This window comes from Pygocentrus nattereri, chromosome 9, assembly GCF_015220715.1.
Source record: "Pygocentrus nattereri isolate fPygNat1 chromosome 9, fPygNat1.pri, whole genome shotgun sequence".
Taxonomy (NCBI): domain Eukaryota; kingdom Metazoa; phylum Chordata; class Actinopteri; order Characiformes; family Serrasalmidae; genus Pygocentrus; species Pygocentrus nattereri.
In genome coordinates, this window is record NC_051219.1 from 4,729,203 (window position 1) to 4,754,202 (window position 25,000).

General features: G+C 42.6%; 1 protein-coding gene across 3 annotated transcripts in view; it reads left to right on the forward strand.

Moving 5' to 3' along the window:
* LOC108439955 (cadherin-24) overlaps positions 1–25,000 on the forward strand; it is a 140,633-nt gene that overhangs the window by 53,938 nt on the left and 61,695 nt on the right. For all 3 annotated transcript variants that reach the window (XM_037541534.1, XM_037541533.1, XM_017718629.2), the window contains 2 exons: positions 19,949–20,243; positions 21,569–21,688. In XM_037541534.1, coding sequence (XP_037397431.1) covers positions 19,949–20,243; positions 21,569–21,688 — 415 coding nt within the window. The remainder of the gene's footprint in view (positions 1–19,948; positions 20,244–21,568; positions 21,689–25,000) is intronic.

Here is a 25,000-nt window from a genome sequence, read left to right on the forward strand (position 1 = left end):
TTCATGGTATCAGGCAGTACTCAGTACTGTTAAGCGGTGTTGAGCGGTGTCGGGCTGAGTTTAATCGTTTCAGGCGGTGGTGTTTGTTGGTATTCAGGGGTGGTATTTATTGGTGTTATGAGGTGTTTGGTGGTGTTAGACTGAGTTCTGGCAGTATTTTGTGATGACTGGTGTTTGGTGGTGGGCTGAGAGGGTTTGGTAGTGTTTGATCATTTTCGTGGTATTCAGTGCTGTGGGGTGGTATCCAGTGGTGTTATGTGGTGTTTGGTGGTGTTCTAGAAGTTCTAGATATGTTATTGACTGTGACTATGAATGGTAGGCTGACCATTACAGTCAGAAATTGAAAGCAGCAGCAGTGGTGGTGTTGGGTATTGTGTGTCAGACGTTTTGTAGTGTTGGGGAGAGTTTGGTGGTGTCAGGCCATACTTGATGTTCAGTGGTGTGGTGTGGTATTTGGTGGTCTTAGGTGGAGATTAATGGTGTTTGAAGGTGTTAGGCAGTGTTTGGTGATGTTCAGTGGTATTTGGTGGTGTTCAGCATTGTCAGACTGAATTTTCTGGTGTTGGGCAGGGATTGGTAGCTTTTGGTGGTGTTCAGTGGTGTAGAGAGGTTTTGTGGTGTTCAGTGGTGTGGGGTCGTATTTGGTGGTGTTGGGTGGTGTTTGAATGTGATAGGCAGTGTTTGGTGGTGTTCAGTTGTGTGGGGTAATGTATGGTGATTACTGGTGTTTAGTGGCCTCAGGCTGAGTTTTGAGGTGTTGGACAGTGTTTGATGGTGTTTGGAGGGGTTAGGCAGTCTGTAGTGGTTTTTAGTGGTGTGCGGTAGTGTTGATGGTGATGATTAGTGGTGTTTGGTGGTCTCAGGCTGAGTTTTGTGGTGTCAGGCAGTGTTTGATGGTGCTTTGCTGTGTTTGGTAGTGGATGGCGGTGTTCAGTGGTGTTTGGAGATGTTCGGCAGTGTGCAGGGTAGTGTTGATGGTGATGATTAGTGGTGTCTGGTGGTCTCAGGCTGAGTTTTGTAGTGCCTGGCAGTGTTTGATGGGGCTGGGTTTTGTTTGGCCATCTTTAGTAGTGTTTGGAGATGTTCTTCAGTGTCTGGTGGTGTTCAGTTGTGTTTGGAGGTGTTAGGCAGTGTGTGGTGGTTTTTAGTGGTGTGTGGTAGTGTTGATGGTGATGATTAGTGGTGTTTGGTGGTCTCAGGCTGAGTTTTGTGGTGTCAGGCAGTGTTTGATGGGAATGGGTGGTGTTTGGCGGTGTTTAGTTGTGTTTGGAGGTGTTAGGCTGTGTGTGGTGGTGTTTAGTGGTGTAGGGTAGTGTTGATGGTGATGATTAGTGGTGTTTAGTGGTCTCAGGCTGAGTTTTGCAGTGTCTGGCAGTGTTTGATGGGGCTGGGTTTTGTTTGGCCATCTTTATTAGTGTTTGGAGATGTTCTTCAGTGTCTGGTGGTGTTCAGTTGTGTTTGGAGGTGTTAGGCTGTGTGTGGTGGTGTTTAGTGGTGTGTGGTAGTGTTGATGGTGATGATTAGTGGTGTCTGGTGGTCTCAGGCTGAGTTTTGTGGTGTCAGGCAGTGTTTGATGGGGCTGGGTGGTGTTTGGCAGTGTTCAGTTGTGTTTGTAGGTGGTAGGCTGTGTGTGGTGGTGTTTAGTGGTGTGGGGTAGTGTTGATGGTGATGATTAGTGATGTTTGGTGGTCTCAGGCTGAGTTTTGTAGTGTGTGGCAGTGTTTGATGGGGCTGGGTTTTGTTTGGCCGTCTTTAGTAGTGTTTGGAGATGTTCTTCAGTGTCTGGTGGTGTTCAGTTGTGTTTGGAGGTGTTAGGCTGTGTGTGGTGGTGTTTAGTGGTGTGTGGTAGTGTTGATGGTGATGATTAGTGGTGTCTGGTGGTCTCAGGCTGAGTTTTGCAGTGTCTGGCAGTGTTTGATGGGGCTGGGTTTTGTTTGGCCGTCTTTATTAGTGTTTGGAGATGTTCTTCAGTGTCTGGTGGTGTTCAGTTGTGTTTGGAGGTGTTAGGCTGTGTGTGGTGGTGTTTAGTGGTGTGTGGTAGTGTTGATGGTGATGATTAGTGGTGTCTGGTGGTCTCAGGTTGAGTTTTGTGGTGTCAGGCAGTGTTTGATTGGGCTTGGTGGTGTTTGGCAGGGTTCAGTTGTGTTTGGAGATGTTCAGCAGTGTGTGGGGTATTGTTGATGGTGATGATTAGTGGTGTTTGGTGGTCTCAGGCTCAGTTTTGTGGTGTCAGGCAGTGTTTGATGGGGCTGGGTTTTGTTTGGCCGTCTTTAGTAGTGTTTGGAGATGTTCGGCAGTGTGTGGTGGTTTTTAGTGGTGTGTGGTAGTGTTGATGGTGATGATTAGTGGTGTTTGGTGGTCTCAGGCTGAGTTTTGTGGTGTCAGGCAGTGTTTGATGGTGCTTTGCTGTGTTTGGTAGTGGGTGGTGGTGTTTAGTGGTGTTTGGAGATGTTCGGCAGTGTGTGTGGTAGTGTTGATGGTGATGATTAGTGGTGTTTGGTGGTCTCAGGCTGAGTTCTGTGGTGTCAGGCAGTGTTTGATGGTGCTTTGCTGTGTTTGGTAGTGGGTGGCGGTGTTTAGTGGTGTTTGGAGATGTTCAGCAGTGTGTGGGGTAGTGTTGATGGTGATGATTAGTGGTGTTTGGTGGTCTCAGGCTGAGTTTTGCAGTATCAGACAGTGTTTACCTCTGTTGGGCAGTGTTTGGTGGTGTTTAGCACTGTGCAGTGTTTAGTGTTCAATGCTGACACACTCCTGCTGCTGCTGTTATTTGTGGAGACAGTGTTTTCCTCCTCATCCTCCCCCTCAGCTCAGCAGCATCGAGCTGTTTTCCAGACTTTTCTCTCAGTGGGGGAATGTGTGTGTGTGTGTGTGTGTGTGTGTGTGTGTGTGTGTGTGTGTGTGTGTGTGTGGGCGGTGTTGTAGGTCTGTGTCTGGCCATGTGGCCTGTGTGTGCTCCTGATGTAAATATCTCTGCTGTGTCAGATCTTCATTACTGATTCATTGTGAAGTTTCCCGGCGGCTCTTCAGACACGTGTACGCTAATGACAGTAAAGAGCGGCCAGTTTGTGTGTGGACATTTTGCTCCAGTCCAGGCCTGAAGGAGGTCCAGCTGAGGTCCAGCTGAAGACAGACTGTGTGAGTGTGTGCTGGACAGTGGAAATGTCCTCAGTGCTAAACACAAGCAAACACGAGTGAGTGAGTGAGTGAGTGAGTGAGTGAGTGAGTGAGTGAGTGAGTGAGTGAGTGAGTGAGTGAGGGAGAGTAAAGGAGTGAATGAGGGAGTGAAAGAGTGATTTACAAACTGCAGGAGTGAGTGAGGAAGTGATGAGGTCATGGTTTCAGTAAAACAAAGTGCTGCTAATGAAGGACTAAAAGCTGTGTGACTGCTAATGTCGCCCCCCTAGTGGAGAATCGTCAGCCTACTGAACACGAGTTAGTGAGTTAATAGCCTGTGTGGTGGAAATCTCTGATCTCACGACACCTGATCCATAAAGTCCTTCAAATCTAAAGAGATGAACATAATAGAGAGAGGGGAAGGAAAGAGAGAGAGGGGGCGGGGGGAGGAAGGAAGGAGAGAGAGGGAGAGAGAGAGAAGGAGGGGGAGAGAGAGAGAGAGAGAAGGAGGGGGAGAGATGGAAAGACGGAATGAGAGAGAGATGGAAAGAGAGAGAGATGAAGGGAGGGTGATGAAGGGAGAGTGATGGAAGGAGAGTGATGAAGAGAGAGTAATGGAGGGAGAGAGACGGAGGGAGAGAGATGGAGGGAGAAAGACGGAGGGAGAGAGATGGAGGGAGTGTGATGGAGGGAGAGAGACAGGGAGGGAGAAAGACGGAAGGAGAGTGATGGAGGGAGAGAGATGGAGGGAGAGAGATGGAGGGAGAAAGACGGAGCGAGAGATGGAGGGAGAGAGATGGAGGGAGAGAGATGGAGGGAGAGTGATGGAGGGAGAAAGACGGAAGGAGAGAGACGGAAGGAGAGAGATGGAGGGAGAGAGATGGAGGGAGAAAGACGGAGGGAGAGAGATGGAGGGAGAAAGACGGAAGGAGAGAGATGGAGGGAGAGAGATGGAGGGAGAGTGATGGAGGGAGAGAGACAGGGAGGGAGAGTGATGGAGGGAGAAAGACGGAGGGAGAGAGATGGAGGGAGAAAGACGGAGGGAGAGAGATGGAGGGAGAGAGATGGAGGGAGAGAAATGGAGGGAGAGAGATGGAGGGAGAGAGATGGAGGGAGAGTGATGGAGGGAGAGAGATGGAGGAAGAAAGATGGAGGGAGAGAGATGGAGGGAGAAAGACGGAGGGAGAGAGATGGAGGGAGAGAGATGGAGGGAGAGAGATGGAGGGAGAAAGACGGAGGGAGAGAGATGGAGGGAGAGAGATGGAGGGAGAAAGACGGAGGGAGAAAGACGGAGGGAGAGAGATGGAGGGAGAGAGATGGAGGGAGAAAGACGGAGGGAGAGAGATGGAGGGAGAGAGATGGAGGGAGAGTGATGGAGGGAGAGAGATGGATGTGTGTAGGGGTTGCATAATGAGTAATTCTCTGCTTTTCTGTCTCACACACTGACACACACTGACACACACAGCTCTGCACTAATACTTTAATTCCTCCACACACACACACACACACACACACACACACACATACACACACACACACACACACACATACACACACACACACACACAGACACACACACAGACACACACAGACACACACACACACGTGAACAAACAAATACACACAGAACAGAAAAAACAGGAGGAGAGAGGAAGAGAAGGGAGAAATAGAGATGAGAAGGGAGAAAAAGTGAAGGGAGGAGAAGAGAAGAGAGAAAATGTGAAGGGAGGAAAAGAGAAGAGAAGGGAGGAAAAGAGAAGAGGGAAAAAGTGAAGGGAGGAGAAGAGAACAGAGGAAAAGAGAAAAGAGGAGAAGAGAAGAGAATGGAGGAAAAGAGAAGAGAAGGGAGGAAAAGAGAAGAGAGGAGAAGAGAATGGAGGAAAAGAGAAGAGAAGAGAGGAGAAGAGAAGGGAGGAAAAGAGAAGAGAAGGGAGGAAAAGAGAAGAGAAGAGAAGAGAGGAGAAAAGAGGAGAAGAGAGGAGAGGAGAAGAGAAGGGAGGAAAAGAGAAGAGAAGGGAGGAAAAGAGAAGAGAGAAGAAAAGAGGAGAAGAGAAGAGAAGAGAAGGGAGGAAAAGAGAGGAGAAGATTAAACAGTAAAAGTGCGTGTTATGGATCATCGTGTGGTTTTGGCCTAACGTGGTCGTTACTGTCAGCGCAAAGCTGATTGGACGGCGGCCGTGTGAGCGGCTCGGTCTTCGTCGCCGACTCTGATCTGATCTGATTTATCTTCTCTCTGCTGGAGTCGAGATGCTCCGCTTTGATCTGGTGAGAAATGAAGCGAGGGCACCTGCGAGTGTTTGTGAGAGCTCAAAATAAAACCCTCAGAGGTGAAGCATTCGGTCAACCCAACTAGAACCTTCATCAAACCTCCTGACGCCTGAAACCCTGCAGATCAGCCCAGAAACGCAGAGGAGAAACAAACAGGCTGACCAGTGTTGTCTTCAGATCCATTCTGGACTCAGTTCAGCTCATCCCACCAGATTAAAATGCTAACCGAAAGTCCAAATGTCACGTTTTCTTGAGTTCCTGAGATGTCAAAATGTTTTCCTTTCTCAAAATGTTGAAATAGTCACCTCCTTTCTTGATGAGTTAAAACCCATTTTTTCAGCTTTATTTGGATGCAGTATCTCACAAAAGTGAGTGCACCCCTCACATTTCTCCACATGTCTTTTGATGGGACGAAACTAAAGACACGAAACTCTGATATAACTTACAGTGGTCAGTGTGCAGCTTGTACAGCAGTGCAGATCTCAACACACAGACATTCATGTCTAAACAGCTGGTAACACAGGTGAGTCCACCTCACAGTGAACGTGTCCAGATTGTGCTCAAAGTGTCAATATTTTGTGTGACCACCATTATTATCTAGCACTGCCTGAACCCTCTTGGGCGTGGAATTCAGGGGCAGTTGTGGGCTGGAGGTTAGGGAACCAGCCCTGTGACTGGAAGGTTGCTGGTTCGATCCCCTCAGCTGACAGTCCATGACTAAAGTACCCTTGAGCAAGACACCTAACCCCCGACTGCTCCCTGGGCACCGTGGATAGGGCTGGGCAAATGTGCACACTGCCCCCTAGTGTGTGTGCGCTCACTAGTGTGCATGTATGTGGGTGTTTCACTGCACGGATGGGTTAAATTTCACTGTGTGCAAACATTTCACTCATTCAAAATTCTATGTACAAGTACAGAGTGGAGTGAAATTACATTCCTCCAGGTGCAACAAGGAACAAAAGTTCCCTGTGGTGAACATCAGCTGGTGGATGTTAGACACCTTGCATTCCTCCTCCTTACACTTGAGGATGCCCCACAGGTGCTAAATTGGGTTTAGGTCTGGAGACGTACTTGGACAGTCTTTCACCTTCAGCAAGGCAGTCATCATCTTGGAGGTGTGTTTGGGGTCGTTATCGAGTTGGAAAACTGCCATGCGGCGAAGTTTCCAAAGGGAGGGGATCACGCTCTGCTTCAGAGCGTCACAATACATGTTGTAATTCATGTATCCCTCAATGAAACACAGCTCCCCAGTGCCAGCAGCACTCATGCAGCACCAGACTATGATGCTACCACCACCATGCTTGACTGTAGGCAAGAGATAGTTGTCTTGTTACTCCTTACCAGGGCGCCACTACACATGCTGGACGCCATCTGAGCCAAAAAGTTTGTCCCATCAGACCACAGGACATGGTTCCAGTAATCCATGTTCTTGGACTGCTTGTCTTCAGCAAACTGTTTCCGGGCTTTCTTGTGCGTCAGCTTCAGAAGAGGCTTCCTTCTGGGACGATGGCCATGTAGACTGAGTTGATGCATTATGCGGCGTATGGTCTGAGCACTGACAGGCTGACATCCCACTTCTTCAACCTCTGCAGCAATGCTGGCAGCACTCATGCATCTGTTTTTTGACGCCAACCTCTGGATATGACGCTGAACACGTGGACTCAACTCACCCCTGGTGAGGCCTGTTCTGATTTCTCTGATCAAAGGGTTCTTTGCATTGTTCTTAGGACTGTTAATGAATATGCTGTAGATGGTTCTATGTAGGACCTTTTTGAAAATAGTAAAGAAATTGAAAGCAAAGGAAAGGAAATAAAATAAAAGGAAAGGAAAGATAAGCAAAGAAAAGAAAAGGAAAGGAAAGGAAAGCAAAGGAAAGGAAAGAAAAAAAAGAAAAGCAGGAAAATTAACTCATTACTTTCACAGCAGGGGGAATGAACTACGATCATCAGGAGGAGAAGAAAGAGCAGATAGACAAAGACAGGAAGGAGAGAGCGAGGAAGAGGAGAGAGAGAGAGGGGAAGAGGAGGAGCGAGAGAGAGGAAGAGGAGGAGAGAGAGAGTGAGAGTGAGAGAGAGAGAGAGAGAGAGAGAGAGAGAGAGAGAATGTGCGTGTGGTGGTAACAGATGGAGAAAAATGCAGTCATATGCAAACAGCTGAGCACAGAGAAGAGAAACACAGATGGACAGATAGTCAGAGAGAGAGAGAGAGAGAGAGAGAGAGAGAGAGAGAGAGAGGGAGAGAGAGAGAGACATTGAGAGAGAGAGAGAGATGGAGAAAGAGAGAGACATGGAGAGAGATAGAGAGAGAGAGAGAGAGATGGAGAGAGAGATGGAGAAAGAGATGGAGAAAGAGATGGAGAAAGAGATGGAGAGAGAGAGAGAGAGAGAGAGAGAGACTCAGTCAAAGGGAAATCTACCCGTCATCTCAGCAGCGCAGCTCTGTCCATTTACCCTGCCGCATCCGGCCAGTCCCCCTGAGATTTGATTGGTTGGCTGAGTTAATGAGTGTCTGTGCTTGACCAATCATCTTCATGAGCGTATGAGCTCACACCTGGCTCCCTGCGCGCTGGACGTCCAGCGCGACTCCCTGAACCCTTTAATGTGTATATTATCAAGGGCATGCGCTGATGGGTTTACCGTCCAGTTTACTGCTGTCCAGAAGGAGCTTCTCATGTTGGTCCAAGAAATCGTCCCCAACGCACTTTCAGAACCATCCCACAAACGGGTCTGACCACTGGCAGTGGGTCACCGTCATCACCAGAGAGGTTCCGTTTATGTGAGTCCGAGCTGAAGGTCGAGGTTTTACAGGAGAGAAATTTAGTCTCGTTTTTAGCTGCACTGAATGGCTTTCATTATGAAAAAGCCTTCCGTCTGAAGGATGAAACTGATGATCTGCATGCAGTAAATGCAGTGTTTAAAGAAAAGGGCATAGCTAGAACCTTTAGAACGTGGTGGCCAGGTGTGTGATCTAATATTTAACCTGGTAGTTGCAAAGCAGGCTGGAACCGTTGTACTTAACCTAAACTTTTGTGAAATTCAGGCCTGGCGGTTCCTCGGCAGAAGAGAAATGTCCTCAGTGGCTGAGGAATCGGCCTGGAGCAGCTCTGAATGTGCTGGTTAGCGTGAAAACGAGTCCAGCTGGAACTTTAGTTCAGCGTTAATGTGATCTTGCTAGCCAACAGTTTCCCTTCATTAAGATAAGATTAAATGACCCTTATTAGTCCCACAAACGGGGAAATTCCACCTCCGCGTTTAACCCATCCGTGAAGTGAAACACCACATACACACTAGTGAGCTCACACACACTAGGGGGCAGTGAGCACACTTGCCCAGAGTGGTGGGCAGCCCAATCTGCAGCACCTGGGGAGCAGTTGGGGGTTAGGTGTCTTGCTCAAGGACACCTCAGTCATGTGCTGTCAGCTCTGGGGATCGAACCAGTGACCTTCTGGTCACGAGGCTGGATCACTAACCTCCAGCCCACGACTGCCCCTAGTCATAGACATACACACCGAGTCTGTTCTCTATCTGAGGCAATAACTCGGATGTTTCAGTCACTGGTACTGAGAGACGATGAGTCTCAGGATTAAATCATCCACGACTTCCTTATTACTCGACTCATTTTCACCTAATCTGTTTAGTTATAATCCTCAGACTCCGATGAATCCAGGCTGCCCGGATCTGCTCTCTGTAAATAAATAACTACTACATCAAGGTTATTGATTGGGTTGGAATAGCTGTATTTTATTTATTTTAATATATATTAATGTACCTTTAGTTTACTGAATTTCAGCCCTGTCGCTACTTTGGTAGAAGAGAAATGGCTTCAGTTTTTTTCGCTTTTTGGTTTGGTCTGGTTTTTGGTTTGTCTTAGTTTTTGGTTTGTTTTGGTTTGGCTTGGCTTGGTTTTTGGTTTGGTTTGTTTTGGTGTGGTTTAGTTTTTTGGTTTGGCTTGGCTTGGTTTTTGGTTTTGGTTTTTGGTTTGGGCTTAGTTTGGGTTTGGTTTGTCTTGGTTTTTGGTTTGGTTTTTGGTTTGCTTTGGCTTTGATTATTGGTTTGGTTTGTTTTGGTGTGGTTTAGTTTTTTGGTTTGGTTTGGTTTGGGTTTGGCTTGGTTTTTGGCTACTGCCTCTATGTTAATGCTAACAAAAGTCACACCTTCAGCTGCTACACTAACACAGTATCTTAGCATACTGTCTGTTCTACCTTACTTCTAAAATTATATCTCCAATGTTCATAGGACGTCAAGAACTTACCTCCATAAAGGGCCAGTCAATGACTGAAACTTCAAAAAAGAGTCCTTTTTAGTTTCTTTTCTGAGGGGAAATCATTTATATTTCTAGCCAACATTGGCCATTTTTATACAAACGCATGCAAATGTCTCTAAATAAAAAAAAACGTAAAAAACATCACATTTATTTTCTCTGGGATCGACACATTAAGTCACTGCTGTCGGAAGAAAACCTCATATCTCTATTTTTTGTCGTTTTTCAGTTTTTGTCAGAATTGAAAAACAAATGTTGCCCTTTCCATTGTGTGCAAATTTCATGATGAATGGACCAAAAGAAACAGCCCAAAATGACTTGGAAAGACGTCTGGTTCCATTGACTTGCATTAAAAGTAAAGTAGGTTTTTGTGTTCTCCTGTAAAGTTCCCGTTTTGGAGATACAAGCTTTCGTTCTGACAGCAGCGACATGTTAAATGTATTCCGAAACAGCCCAGAATGTGGGAGAGTACTCCTGAAACATTGGACGTGTTGAAAAAATGACAGTAATTCTAAAAGTCTAAGACAACTGCATTAAAGTGACACATAAACTGATGTGTTGTTTATTCTCTGTCCATCACTAAGTCTGTCCATCATTTCCACACGACTAGAGTATTACGTCACTACAGCTGCTGCCCAAAGCAAACCGGATGACAGAGCTGCGTTGATCAAACATATTTATTCATGAGGAAATGTTTTGCTTGCGTCAAGTAAATGAAGTTCATCGCTTTTTCCAGTGAGCAGCGTTAACGTTTCATACAGACGTTATTCATTTAGCCTCTCAGCAGATTATATGAGCGCAGTGATTAGAAAGCTGACCACACAGCGCTGTATAGGGGACTTTATTCCACTGTAAAAAGAAATTAGCCTGATAAACCATCATAGCCGACTAATTTCTGCTAGTGTCATAATGTAGTCAGTGCTGCTGAAGGGACCCAGCGCTCATTCACTCGCCAGTTTGCTGAGCAAATTAATCTCTCACGTTATCAAATACAGGATCATCAGACTCTTACTACGGATTAGAAACTACCTCGGTGGCAGATGTTCGACATAAAGCTTAATTTATGGTTTATTGATGATGACCAGGGGTGGACAAAGGTAGGCAGCTGCCGAGGGCCTCGTGAGTCAAGGCTTCCATTTCAATACAAATTAGAAACATGCTGTACGTACACATATACGCACACTATATGGACTCCTACACATTCTACCCATTCTAAATCCACAGGCATTAATATGGTCCCCCTTTACAGCTGTAACAGCTTCCACTCTTCTGGGAAGCTTTCCAGATTTCGGAGAGGGTCCGTGGGAATTTGTGTCCATTTATCCAGAAGAGCATCTGTGAGGTCAGACACTGATGTTGGATGAAAGGGTCTGGCTCACAATCTCCGTTCTAGTTCATCCCAAAGGTGTTGGATGGGGTTGAGGTCAGGGCTCTGTGAGGGCCAGTCAAGCACTTCCACACCAAACTCACCCAGTCAGGAGCTGCTTTGTGCACTGGGGCTCAGTCATGTTGGAACAGGAAAGGTTCTTCCCTTAACTGTTCCCACAAAGTTGGAAGCAAAGAATTGTCCAACATGTCTTGGTTCTGCTGATGCATTAAGAGTTCCCTTCACTGGAACTCAGCGTTCTAGACTGACCCCTGAAAAACAGCCCCATATCATCACCTCCTCCACCAAACTTTACGGCTTGCACAGTGCAGTCAGGCAGGTAACGTTCTCCAAACCCAGACTTGTCCGACAGACTGTCAGATAGAGAAGCTGATTCATCATTTCACAGAACACGTTTCTACTGCTGCAGAGTCCAGACGACCCTTGGCATTGTGCATTTTGATCTTAGGTTTGTGAGCAGCTGTTCGGCCATAGAAATCCATTATGAAGCTCCTAATATGTAGTTCTTTTGCTGATGTTGCTTCCAGAGGCAGTTGGAACTCTTAAGTGATTCAACAGAGGACAGTGACTGTGCACTTCCGCACTCGCTGGCCCAACTCCGTGAGTTTGTGTGGTCTACAGCTTCGTGGCTGAGCTGTTGTTGCTCCTAGATGTTTCCATTTAATAATAATAGCACTTACAGTTGTCTGGGGCAGATCTAGCAGGGCAGAAATTTCATAAACTGACTTGTGGCAGAGGCGGCATCCTGTGAAAGTGCCATGTTTAAAGTCACTGAGCTCTTCATTATGACAAACCGGTGTTTGTCTATGGAGACAAATGAGTGTGGCTGAAACACTTGAATTTAATAATTAGGAGTCCCTATATATATATATATATATATATATATATATATATATATATATATATATATATATATATATATATATAATGTTAATGCTGAAGCTTCAGTCTTGAGGGTCTCACTGATCAGAGATTTGACCCAACGGTCTTTAGTCCAGAAGTTCTAATGTTGGTCCAAGAAATCCATCCCAACATGTGGTCACACACACAGAATCATTCAAAACCACCATACAAATCAATATGACCTCTCACAACTGGTCACAGTCATAATAATATAAAAGTATTACATGTAAATTCTACATTTCTAAACAACGAAACAACTCGTACTTAATTTCACTAATTTAATGCATGTTCTGCTGTGTTTTCTGTCCTGTGCGGTGCAGTATATAGAACTGTTCTGGATTCAGCCCAATAGCTTTTAATCCAGAAGGAGCCTCTCATGTTGTTCCAAGCCATCCTCCCCCAACACACATTCAAAACCACCATCCCAACCAGTATGACCACTGCCAACTGCTTATAGTGACCATCGTTTCTTTAAAAGTGTATCAAATATAAGATAGATGGACTTCACTGGGTTTTCTTTTGCCTAATATTGTGTTGTGAATGTTTGTAGAGCTTGAAGACAGACAGAAGTCCAGGTTGGGTGTAGATTAGAAACCTGGGTCGTATTGAGTCAGGGCAGAAAACTTGGGCAGAAAATTCAGATTCAGACAAACAACACTGGCTCAATTAAAAAAAAAAAACAAAAAAAACAAGTAATGTCATTTTTTCGGACATAATCATTGAATATAGTGTTTTATCAACCTACGTTGCCACAGTGTAAAATAAAACTGGGGCTGGCCTTAAAACAGACTGCTTTTGTTTAGCACTATTAGCTGTGAGTTAAGGCTGCTATAACTAGCTTGGCCAGGGGTCCCCAACATGCAGTTCCGGGGCTCTTTTTCTGCCCTGTTGAGGCTCCACAGCAGAATCAGATCAGTAGGTAATAATAAAACAATCCTCCTCTACAGTAAAATAAAGCTCTGCTGATCCTTCAACACAGTTTAACAGTCAATGGTCTTAAACGCTGGAGTTAATGTAGAACTGCTGATTCACCCTTTAACCCTGAAGATCAGCGCAGACGGCTGGTCACCATAGCAACACAGACAACAGTCCCGCCCAGCTAGCAGCTACAAAACGGCAAAGAGAGAGATTTAAGACGGAATTTGATCATTTGGAGACGAATGGAGTTATCTGCATTCATAATCAGTCCAGCTGGTTTCCTGATACGTTTAATCTGCAACCAGAAACTGACAAACACTAAAAAGACATGAAGTTGAAGTCAGTTTCTCATTCGATTTGTCCCGTTCCACCTTAAATAGTGAAGCAATCACATTCAGGAGGCTCAGGCAACATTTAAGGTGGAAGGGGAAAATCTGAACAAGAAACTGGAGACTGAAGAGACGACTTCAACATCATACAAAATCAAATATTGAGACACATTTCACAAGAAACTGTTCCACTTTTGAGGAAAAGTTTCCTGCTGGAGATGCGAGAAAAGCAGCTGTAGCTGAGCTGAAGCTCAACGCAGAGCAAAGTGAGTCTGCGTTTTTGTTTATATTAAATTTTTAGCCTTTACTAGCACATCAGACATACTTACAGCCAAGACGGTAAAACAGTAAAAACCTGCAGCTTCAGGCCTAAAAAGATTACTGTACATAAAGGAACACGTAACTTTCTCACTGCAAATTAAATTTTGGGTTCTGTCATTTGTTTTATTTCAAATTTAAGCAAAATGTCTTGATTTATTATAAAACATGCAGTAAATAACTAACTTTTTGATGTCATGAGCATGACAAGTTGTTGTAGGCAAGAAAGTGGTGCATGCACACCACTGATCTGGGGATTCCCACATCCTGTATTGTATATTATGAAATCAGAATAGAGGCATTCTGGACCTGGACCAAGAGCTTTTAGTGCAGAAAGAAAAGAAAGAATCCTTTCATGTGGGGCCAAGAAATCCTCACCCACGATAACCTACAGACACACTAAACCTTTTCCCTCACAGTTGGAGTTATTCCTGTCACATTTGCTGTAATGTTAAGTGTCATTACATAAATAAACATAAAGTGAGTTACAGAATAAATTACAGACTGTAAAACTACACACTGCAGATTCATACTGGATTAACATCACTCCACAATTATTACAGTCAGACTGTAAAACTACACACTGCAGATTCATACTGGATTAAAATCGCTCCACAATTATTACAGTCAGACTGTAAAACTACACACTGCAGATTCATACTGGATTAAAATCGCTCCACAATTATTACAGTCAGACTGTAAAACTACACACTGCAGATTCATACTGGATTAAAATCTCTCCACAATTATTACAGTCAGACTGTAAAACTACACACACTGCAGATTCATACTGGATTAAAATCGCTCCACAATTATTACAGTCAGACTGTAAAACTACACACTGCAGATTCATACTGGATTAAAATCTCTCCACAATTATTACAGTCAGACTGTAAAACTACACACACTGCAGATTCATACTGGATTAAAATCGCTCCACAATTATTACAGTCAGACTGTAAAACTACACACTGCAGATTCATACTGGATTAAAATCACTCCACAATTATTACAGTCAGACTGTAAAACTACACACTGCAGATTCATACTGGATTAAAATCACTCCACAATTATTACAGTCAGACTGTAAAACTACACACTGCAGATTCATACTGGATTAAAATCACTCCACAATTATTACAGTCAGACTGTAAAACTACACACTGCAGATTCATACTGGATTAAAATCACTCCACAATTATTACAGTCAGACCATAAAACTACACACACTGCAGATTCATACTGGATTAAAATCACTCCACAATTATTACAGTCAGACTGTAAAACTACACACTGCAGATTCATACTGGATTAAAATCACTCCACAATTATTACCGTCAGACTGTAAAAAACTACACACACTGCAGATTCATACTGGATTAAAATCACTCCACAATTATTACAGTCAGACTATAAAACTACACACACTGCAGATTCATACTGGATTAAAATCACTCCACAATTATTACAGTCAGACTGTAAAACTACACACTGCAGATTCATACTGGATTAAAATCACTCCACAATTATTACCGTCAGACTGTAAAACTACACACTGCAGATTCATACTGGATTAAAATCACTCCACAATTATTACAGTCAGACTGTAAAACTACACACTGCAGATTCATACTGGATTAAAATCACTCCACAATTATTACAGACTGTAAAACTACACACTGCAGATTCATACTGGATTAAAATCACTCCACAATTATTACAGTCAGACTGTAAAACTACACACTGCAGATTCATACTGGATTAAAATCACTCCACAATTATTACAGTCAGACTGTAAAACTACACACTGCAGATTCATACTGGATTAAAATCACTCCACAATTATTACAGTCAGACTGTAAAACTACACACACTGCAGATTCATACTGGATTAAAATCACTCCACAATTATTACAGTCAGACTGTAAAACTACACACTGCAGATTCATACTGGATTAAAATCTCTCCACAATTATTACAGTCAGACTGTAAAACTACACACTGCAGATTCATACTGGATTAAAATCACTCCACAATTATTACAGTCAGACTGTAAAACTACACACTGCAGATTCATACTGGATTAAAATCACTCCACAATTATTACAGTCAGACTGTAAAACTACACACTGCAGATTCATACTGGATTAAAATCACTCCACAATTATTACAGTCAGACTGTAAAACTACACACTGCAGATTCATACTGGATTAAAATCACTCCACAATTATTACAGTCAGACCATAAAACTACACACACTGCAGATTCATACTGGATTAAAATCACTCCACAATTATTACAGTCAGACTGTAAAACTACACACTGCAGATTCATACTGGATTAAAATCACTCCACAATTATTACCGTCAGACTGTAAAAAACTACACACACTGCAGATTCATACTGGATTAAAATCACTCCACAATTATTACAGTCAGACTATAAAACTACACACACTGCAGATTCATACTGGATTAAAATCACTCCACAATTATTACAGTCAGACTGTAAAACTACACACTGCAGATTCATACTGGATTAAAATCACTCCACAATTATTACCGTCAGACTGTAAAACTACACACTGCAGATTCATACTGGATTAAAATCACTCCACAATTATTACAGTCAGACTGTAAAACTACACACTGCAGATTCATACTGGATTAAAATCACTCCACAATTATTACAGACTGTAAAACTACACACTGCAGATTCATACTGGATTAAAATCACTCCACAATTATTACAGTCAGACTGTAAAACTACACACTGCAGATTCATACTGGATTAAAATCACTCCACAATTATTACAGTCAGACTGTAAAACTACACACTGCAGATTCATACTGGATTAAAATCACTCCACAATTATTACAGTCAGACTGTAAAACTACACACACTGCAGATTCATACTGGATTAAAATCACTCCACAATTATTACAGTCAGACTGTAAAACTACACACTGCAGATTCATACTGGATTAAAATCTCTCCACAATTATTACAGTCAGACTGTAAAACTACACACTGCAGATTCATACTGGATTAAAATCACTCCACAATTATTACAGTCAGACTGTAAAACTACACACTGCAGATTCATACTGGATTAAAATCACTCCACAATTATTACAGTCAGACTGTAAAACTACACGCTGCAGATTCATACTGGATTAAAATCACTCCACAATTATTACAGTCAGACTGTAAAACTACACACTGCAGATTCATACTGGATTAAAATCACTCCACAATTATTACAGACTGTAAAACTACACACTGCAGATTCATACTGGATTAAAATCACTCCACAATTATTACAGTCAGACTGTAAAACTACACACTGCAGATTCATACTGGATTAAAATCACTCCACAATTATTACAGTCAGACTGTAAAACTACACACTGCAGATTCATACTGGATTAAAATCACTCCACAATTATTACAGTCAGACTGTAAAACTACACACACTGCAGATTCATACTGGATTAAAATCACTCCACAATTATTACAGTCAGACTGTAAAACTACACACTGCAGATTCATACTGGATTAAAATCTCTCCACAATTATTACCGTCAGACTGTAAAACTACACACACTGCAGATTCATACTGGATTAAAATCACTCCACAATTATTACAGTCAGACTGTAAAACTACACACTGCAGATTCATACTGGATTAAAATCACTCCACAATTATTACAGTCAGACTGTAAAACTACACACACTGCAGATTCATACTGGATTAAAATCACTCCACAATTATTACAGTCAGACTGTAAAACTACACACTGCAGATTCATACTGGATTAAAATCACTCCACAATTATTACAGTCAGACTGTAAAACTACACACTGCAGATTCATACTGGATTAAAATCACTCCACAATTATTACAGTCAGACTGTAAAACTACACACACTGCAGATTCATACTGGATTAAAATCACTCCACAATTATTACAGTCAGACTGTAAAACTACACACTGCAGATTCATACTGGATTAAAATCACTCCACAATTATTACAATCAGACTGTAAAACTACACACACTGCAGATTCATACTGGATTAAAATCACTCCACAATTATTACAGTCAGACTGTAAAACTACACACTGCAGATTCATACTGGATTAAAATCACTCCACAATTATTACAGTCAGACTGTAAAACTACACGCTGCAGATTCATACTGGATTAAAGTCACTGATCTTGTCACAGTAATCACGTACAGTCCCTCTTCTGGTAAAGCCAGTGCCACAGGGCTTTATGCTTGACTTAGCCTTAATGGTGATTGATTTGACTGCAAGGCCAGCTTGAGTTTAATGTCCCTTTGTAGCTCCTGAATGTGGGACCTGTTGAGAATCTCAGCTTCAGGCTGCGGCGTGTAATCCTGCTTCTTATCAAAGCTGTGCATGTGTAATCAATACCTCAGCATTATCCATCAGGCTGTCTGTTCTGCCAGGCGCTTTCCTTGGCTTTTACTCTCTGTTTGCATTGATCTGAAGGAATGTAAGGGTTTTTTTTCTGCTGAGCTATGATGCAAAACCCTTTCTTAAAAGAATGCCTGTGTGAGGTAGAGGTTATGCAGAGGTGCTCTCTCGCTGTTCAGGATCAAAACCGATGCGTCTTTCATGAAGAAAAGCTGGAGCTGGATAATGATGATGATGGATGGTGATGCAAGCAGTGCGAGAAAATGTTAAAGGAATGTACCTGATTAGTCCTGCTTTCCTCTTTAGTTTCTTATAGTATCAGGTACAGTGGTGCTGGAAAGTTGGTGAACCCTTTCCAATTTTCCATATTTCTGCACAGATTTGATCCAAAACTTCAGCAGATTTTCACACAAATCCTAAAAGTAGATGAAGAGAACCAACTTATTGACACAGCATTGTGTATCTGTGAGTGGCAAAAGTGCGTGAACATTCAGGATTAGCAGATCATTCGACGCCCAAATTAGTGTCAGTCGTTTTCAATCAATGGGACGGCAATCAGGTGTGAGTGATCAGCCTGTTTTAAAGATCAGGGATCCATCGCAGACTGATCTTCACAGAACATGTTTGTGGAAGCGTATCATAGCGTGGACAAAGCAGGTTTCTGAGGACGTCAGAAGAAGAGTTGTTGATGCTCATCAGGCAGGAAAAGGCTACAAAACCATCTGTGAAGAAATTAGACCCCACTAAGGCCATTGGAACAATGATTTCTGGACAGATGAGACCAAAATAGATATTTTTGGTTTAATGGAGAAGCATCATGTTTGGAAAAAAGAAAACACTGCATTCCAGCATAAAAACCTTATCCCATCTGTGAAACATGGTGGTGGTAGTATCATGGTTTGGGCCTGTTTTGCTGCATCTGGGCCAGGATGGCTTGCCGGCATTTGATGGACCAATGAATTCTGAATTTGAAATACTAAAGGAAAATATCAAGACATTGTTGGTGATCAGGTGACCTTGTGCAACGATTTAAAATCAGTAATAAAATGATATTATGGTTTTATTTTGACATCATTTTAATTACCCTGCTATTGAAGCACATAAGACCAGTGACACATTGAAGTTCAGAGCTGCCTGATAAACAAAATTATTACTAAATTAATGAAATATAGTGATCGAGTGTGACTTGCTTTCTCAGGCCTCGAGATGCTTCCTCTCTGATGAGCCTCGACCCACAGAGGCAGTTTAATAGAGCTGAAAATACTGTGTTAAAATGTAAAATAAGAGTCCTGATAACACCAGTCACCAAAATCTCTGTGACAAATGAATTTCTAAAATAAAATACGTTAAATGTAGTGTAATGTTAGTGATTTTAAATGTTTAAATGTAAACATGAACCTGTTTTATACAAACTCCTGAGTTAAACCTCTTAAAAATAATGTTTACTATTATAAATGATCTTTCAAATGTTGACAATTGGTGAGAAGCTGTTGTACAGACGCAGAGCGACTATGAAACAGGATAAGAAAAGAAAAATCAGAGAAATCATGAAGGAAATGTGTCATTTTATCTTAGCTCAACTGTGTAAAACTGTGACTTTTGGGGCCGTAGCTGATGGTTTGAGCATATTTTTAAGCCCAGCAACCCTTGTGACATGGCTTCCCACTCAAATGGAGAGCCACCCAAAGCACAGAAGTCCTGACTGACTGCACCACGCTGACACTCTGTTATGCACTAATTTGTAGCTGCTCTACTTAAAACATCTATTCCAAGTCCCAGCGTGGCTAAAACAGTCAGGCTAACGATCGACGATGCAAACTGAGACATGAAAGTTCACCAAAGTTAAAATTAGACTGAAGCTTCAGTTGCGAAGCGTTTGATCTTCAGAAATCTGCAACATGAAATGGTAGTAATGCTAGTCTGCAGTGATTTCCAGCGAAGCGAGTGAGTCTTAATGCAGGTCTCCGTTTCTCTCCGTCTCGATTTCTTTCTCTCTCCTCTCACTCAGCTGCATTCCAGTATGGACCGAGGAGATGGCCGCACCAAGTACGTTCTGAAAGGCGAGGGAGCGGGGTCCGTGTTCGTGATCGACGGGAAAACGGGAAACATCCATGTGACGAAGCCGCTGGACCGGGAGGAGAAGGATCAGTACCGTCTGATTGCCACGGCGACGGACAGGCAGACGGGCCGGCCGCTGGAGGCTTCGTCCCAGTTCATAATCAGAGTGCAGGACATCAACGACAATCCACCTGTGTTCCCTCACACACACTACAGCGCCACCGTACCGGAGATGGCCAGCATTGGTACTGCAGCATACACCTCTATCTATCTATCTATCTATCTATCTATCTATCTATCTATCTATCTATCTATCTATCTATCTATCTATCTATCTTTTCTTGTCTTGTCTTGTCTGTCTGTCTGTCTGTCTGTCTGTCTGTCTGTAAATGTATGCATTACATCGCCACTGTACCAGAGATGGCCAATATTAGTACTGCAGCAGATATATATATATATATATATCTCGCTGTTTTTCAGTTGCCCTTTACATTGTGTGTAAATTTCATGGTGAATGGACCAAAAGAAACGACCCAAAATTACCCAAAAAACACTGATTCAATTGACTTACATTACAAGTAAACTGTTTTTCCCTTCTACATACATTCCTTCCTTCTATATATATAGAGGTATCAAAGTTGATGGTGCACCGCAACATTGACCTACTTTCTATTCTATTACTTTTAACTTAAAAGCTTTAATTACACTGATTTAATGAAAAGCTTTACTGAAAATCAACTCAATAACATCTGTTGGAAAACTACTTAAACCTCTCAGTTCAAAAGTTTGGAAATTCAAAAGACACTATCTGCCAACACTCCCTTCTCCTTAGAAGATGAACATGAAAGCAATCTGCCACACATGCACTCGTAAATGACTTCCAAAGCCCCATCCACATGCTTCACATATATATATATATATATATATATATATATATATATATATATATATATAAATCAAGGTCTTTACCATCATACTAGTGAATGGCTCTGGACTTTAGCTATAGATGTCCATGAGAAACAATGAAGGAATATATTTTCATAATTTTACAACTCACAACCATCAGGATAATTACAGCTGAGAGATATTCTCTCATGTTATGTCGCACTCTTGGAAACCCCCTCAGAGACGCTGTATTTACTCTACTTGTTAGTGCCCCATAAAAATCCATCGTTTTAACAGTAACAGAGAATAAAATATTACTTGTACATATCATTCAGTGCTATAGGCTTTAGCAAGCTGTTTAAAATTAAACGAGTCCTCTGTAGATCTCTCTCCATTCTCTTTTCCCAAATGGAGATTATCATCCTTTTTGGCTTACTTGTCAATCATTGCCAGAATCTGATTGCATCACCCTTTCGCCCAGGCCTACTCCTCACTCTTTCTCTTCATGCCTTTTCCTTTAATCCCTTTCATTTCTCCCTCACTCTTCCCACTCTCGTCTCCTAACTATGTCTCTATATATATCCTCGCTGCGTCTTTTCCTTCGTTTCAGTCTCCCTCTTCCCCTCCCACTTTTTCTGGCTTTCGTTTTCTAAACGCTCTCTCTCTCCGTCTCCTTCTCTCTCAGGGACGTCTGTTATTCAGGTTACTGCTACAGATGCCGATGATGAGACGTATGGAAACAGTGCTAAACTGGTGTACTCGGTGGTCCAGGGCCAGCAGTATTTTACAGTGGACCCACAATCAGGTCAGTGCACTACTCTACACTGTTCTAATCAGCTTTCATCTATTCTCCTTTATACTCCCTTCTATAGACTATAATGATCCATTCTCAGGCAAGTCATTATGTTCTCAATAAAATCGGATCTGATTCATTCCAGTCCAATCCTCAGACCGATCCAATGTAATAAAAGGTGATATAATCTGATATCACCAAGATATGAACTGCTAAAATGATATTTTTAAACTATTTTTGTCCAAAAGTATCCAGACATCTTCTCCTCCAGCATTTCATCTGAAGTCATTTGTTCAACCAATGATGGCAAAGACGTCCACCAACGTACCCCCAAATTCAATGGATCTTCACCACTCCACCCAATCCCCAAGGTGGTCAGGGAGCTCCATCATCGTTTAACCTCACCTTAGTAGTGTTTCTTACTGCAACTCCTCCCCAAGGTGTTTATTGGAGTTCCGTCATGTTCATTCACACTCACTCTGTTGGTGTTCTTTGGAGCTCCTTAATCCAACTCGTGTTTAATGGAGCTCCATCACACCAACTCATCCCAGATGAGATCAGTGGAGCGGCATCACGTCAAGTCACCCCAAAGGTCTTCAGTGGAACTTGATCACTTCAACTCTTTTCCAAGGTGTTGAGTAAGCCTTCACCACTTTAACTCATCCCAAGGTGTTTTTGTTGGAGGAGCTTCATCAAGGTGCTCAGCGGAAGTTCATTATAGCAGCTCAATCCCATCGTTCAACGAAGAAGCTTCATCACTTCAACTCAGCAACACAAAGGTGTTCACTGGAGGAGCTTCATCAAGGTGCTAAAAGGAAGTTCATTATTCCAGCACATCCCAAATGTGTTCAGTGGAGACTCACTCTAACTCACCCCAAAGGTGCTAAAATAGAGACTCACTCCAGCTCATGCCAAAGGTGTTAAATAGACACTCACTCCAACTCATCCCAAAGGTGTTAAAATAGACTCACTCTAACTCATCCCAAAGGTGTTAAAATAGACTCACTCTAACTCCTCCCAAAGGTGTTAAAATAGAGACTCACTCCAACTCATCCCAAAGATGTTAAATAGACACTCCCTCCAACTCCTCCCAAAGGTGCTAAAATAGAGACTCACTCCAGCTCATGCCAAAGGTGTTAAATAGACACTCACTCCAACTCATCCCAAAGGTGTTAAAATAGACTCACTCTAACTCATCCCAAAGGTGTTAAAATAGACTCACTCTAACTCCTCCCAAAGGTGTTAAAATAGACACTCACTCCAACTCATCCCAAAGGTGCTAAAATAGAGACTCACTCCAACTCATCCCAAAGGTGCTAAAATAGAGACTCACTCCAACTCATCCCAAAGGTGTTAAAATAGACTCACTCCAACTCATCCCAAAGGTGTTAAAATAGACACTCACTCCAACTCATCCCAAAGGTGCTAAAATAGAGACTCACTCCAACTCATCCCAAAGGTGCTAAAATAGAGACTCACTCCAACTCATCCCAAAGGTGTTAAAATAGACTCACTCTAACTCATCCCAAAGGTGTTAAAATAGACTCACTCTAACTCCTTCCAAAGGTGTTAAAATAGACACTCACTCCAACTCATCCCAAAGGTGTTAAATAGACACTCCCTCCAACTCCTCCCAAAGGTGCTAAAATAGAGACTCACTCCAACTCATCCCAAAGGTGTTAAAATAGACACTCACTCCAACTCATCCCAAAGGTGCTAAAATAGAGACTCACTCCAACTCATCCCAAAGGTGTTAAAATAGACTCACTCCAACTCATCCCAAAGGTGTTAAAATAGACACTCACTCCAACTCATCCCAAAGGTGCTAAAATAGAGACTCACTCCAACTCATCCCAAAGGTACTAAAATAGAGACTCACTCCAACTCATCCCAAAGGTGTTAAAATAGACTCACTCTAACTCATCCCAAAGGTGTTAAAATAGACTCACTCTAACTCCTCCCAAAGGTGTTAAAATAGACACTCACTCCAACTCATCCCAAAGGTGTTAAATAGACACTCCCTCCAACTCCTCCCAAAGGTGCTAAAATAGAGACTCACTCCAACTCATCCCAAAGGTGTTAAATAGACACTCACTCCAACTCCTCCCAAAGGTGTTAAAATAGAGACTCACTCCAACTCATCCCAAAGGTGTTAAATAGACACTCACTCCAACTCATCCCAAAGGTGCTAAAATTGAGACTCCTTTTCCAAGGTGTTGAGTAAGCCTTCACCACTTTAACTCATCCCAAGGTGTTTTTGTTGGAGGAGCTTCATCAAGGTGCTCAGCGGAAGTTCATTATAGCAGCTCAATCCCATCGTTCAACGAAAAAGCTTCATCACTTCAACTCAGCAACACAAAGGTGTTCACTGGAGGAGCTTCATCAAGGTGCTAAAAGGAAGTTCATTATTCCAGCACATCCCAAATGTGTTCAGTGGAGACTCACTCTAACTCACCCCAAAGGTGCTAAAATAGAGACTCACTCCAGCTCATGCCAAAGGTGTTAAATAGACACTCACTCCAACTCATCCCAAAGGTGCTAAAATAGACTCACTCTAACTCATCCCAAAGGTGTTAAAATAGACACTCACTCCAACTCATCCCAAAGGTGCTAAAATAGAGACTCACTCCAACTCATCCCAAAGGTGTTAAAATAGACTCACTCCAACTCATCCCAAAGGTGTTAAAATAGACACTCACTCCAACTCATCCCAAAGGTGCTAAAATAGAGACTCACTCCAACTCATCCCAAAGGTGTTAAATAGACACTCACTCCAACTCATCCCAAAGGTGTTAAAATAGACTCACTCTAACTCATCCCAAAGGTGTTAAAATAGACACTCACTCCAACTCATCCCAAAGGTGTTAAAATAGACACTCACTCCAACTCATCCCAAAGGTGCTAAAATAGAGACTCACTCCAACTCATCCCAAAGGTGTTAAAATAGACTCACTCCAACTCATCCCAAAGGTGTTAAAATAGACTCACTCTAACTCCTCCCAAAGGTGTTAAAATAGACACTCACTCCAACTCATCCCAAAGGTGTTAAATAGACACTCACTCCAACTCATCCCAAAGGTGCTAAAATAGAGACTCACTCCAACTCATCCCAAAGGTGCTAAAATAGAGACTCACTCCAACTCATCCCAAAGGTGTTAAAATAGAGACTCACTCCAACTCATCCCAAAGGTGTTAAAATAGAGACTCACTCCAACTCATCCCAAAGGTGTTAAATAGACACTCACTCCAACTCCTCCCAAAGGTGTTAAATAGACACTCACTCCAACTCCTCCCAAAGGTGTTAAAATAGAGACTCACTCCAAC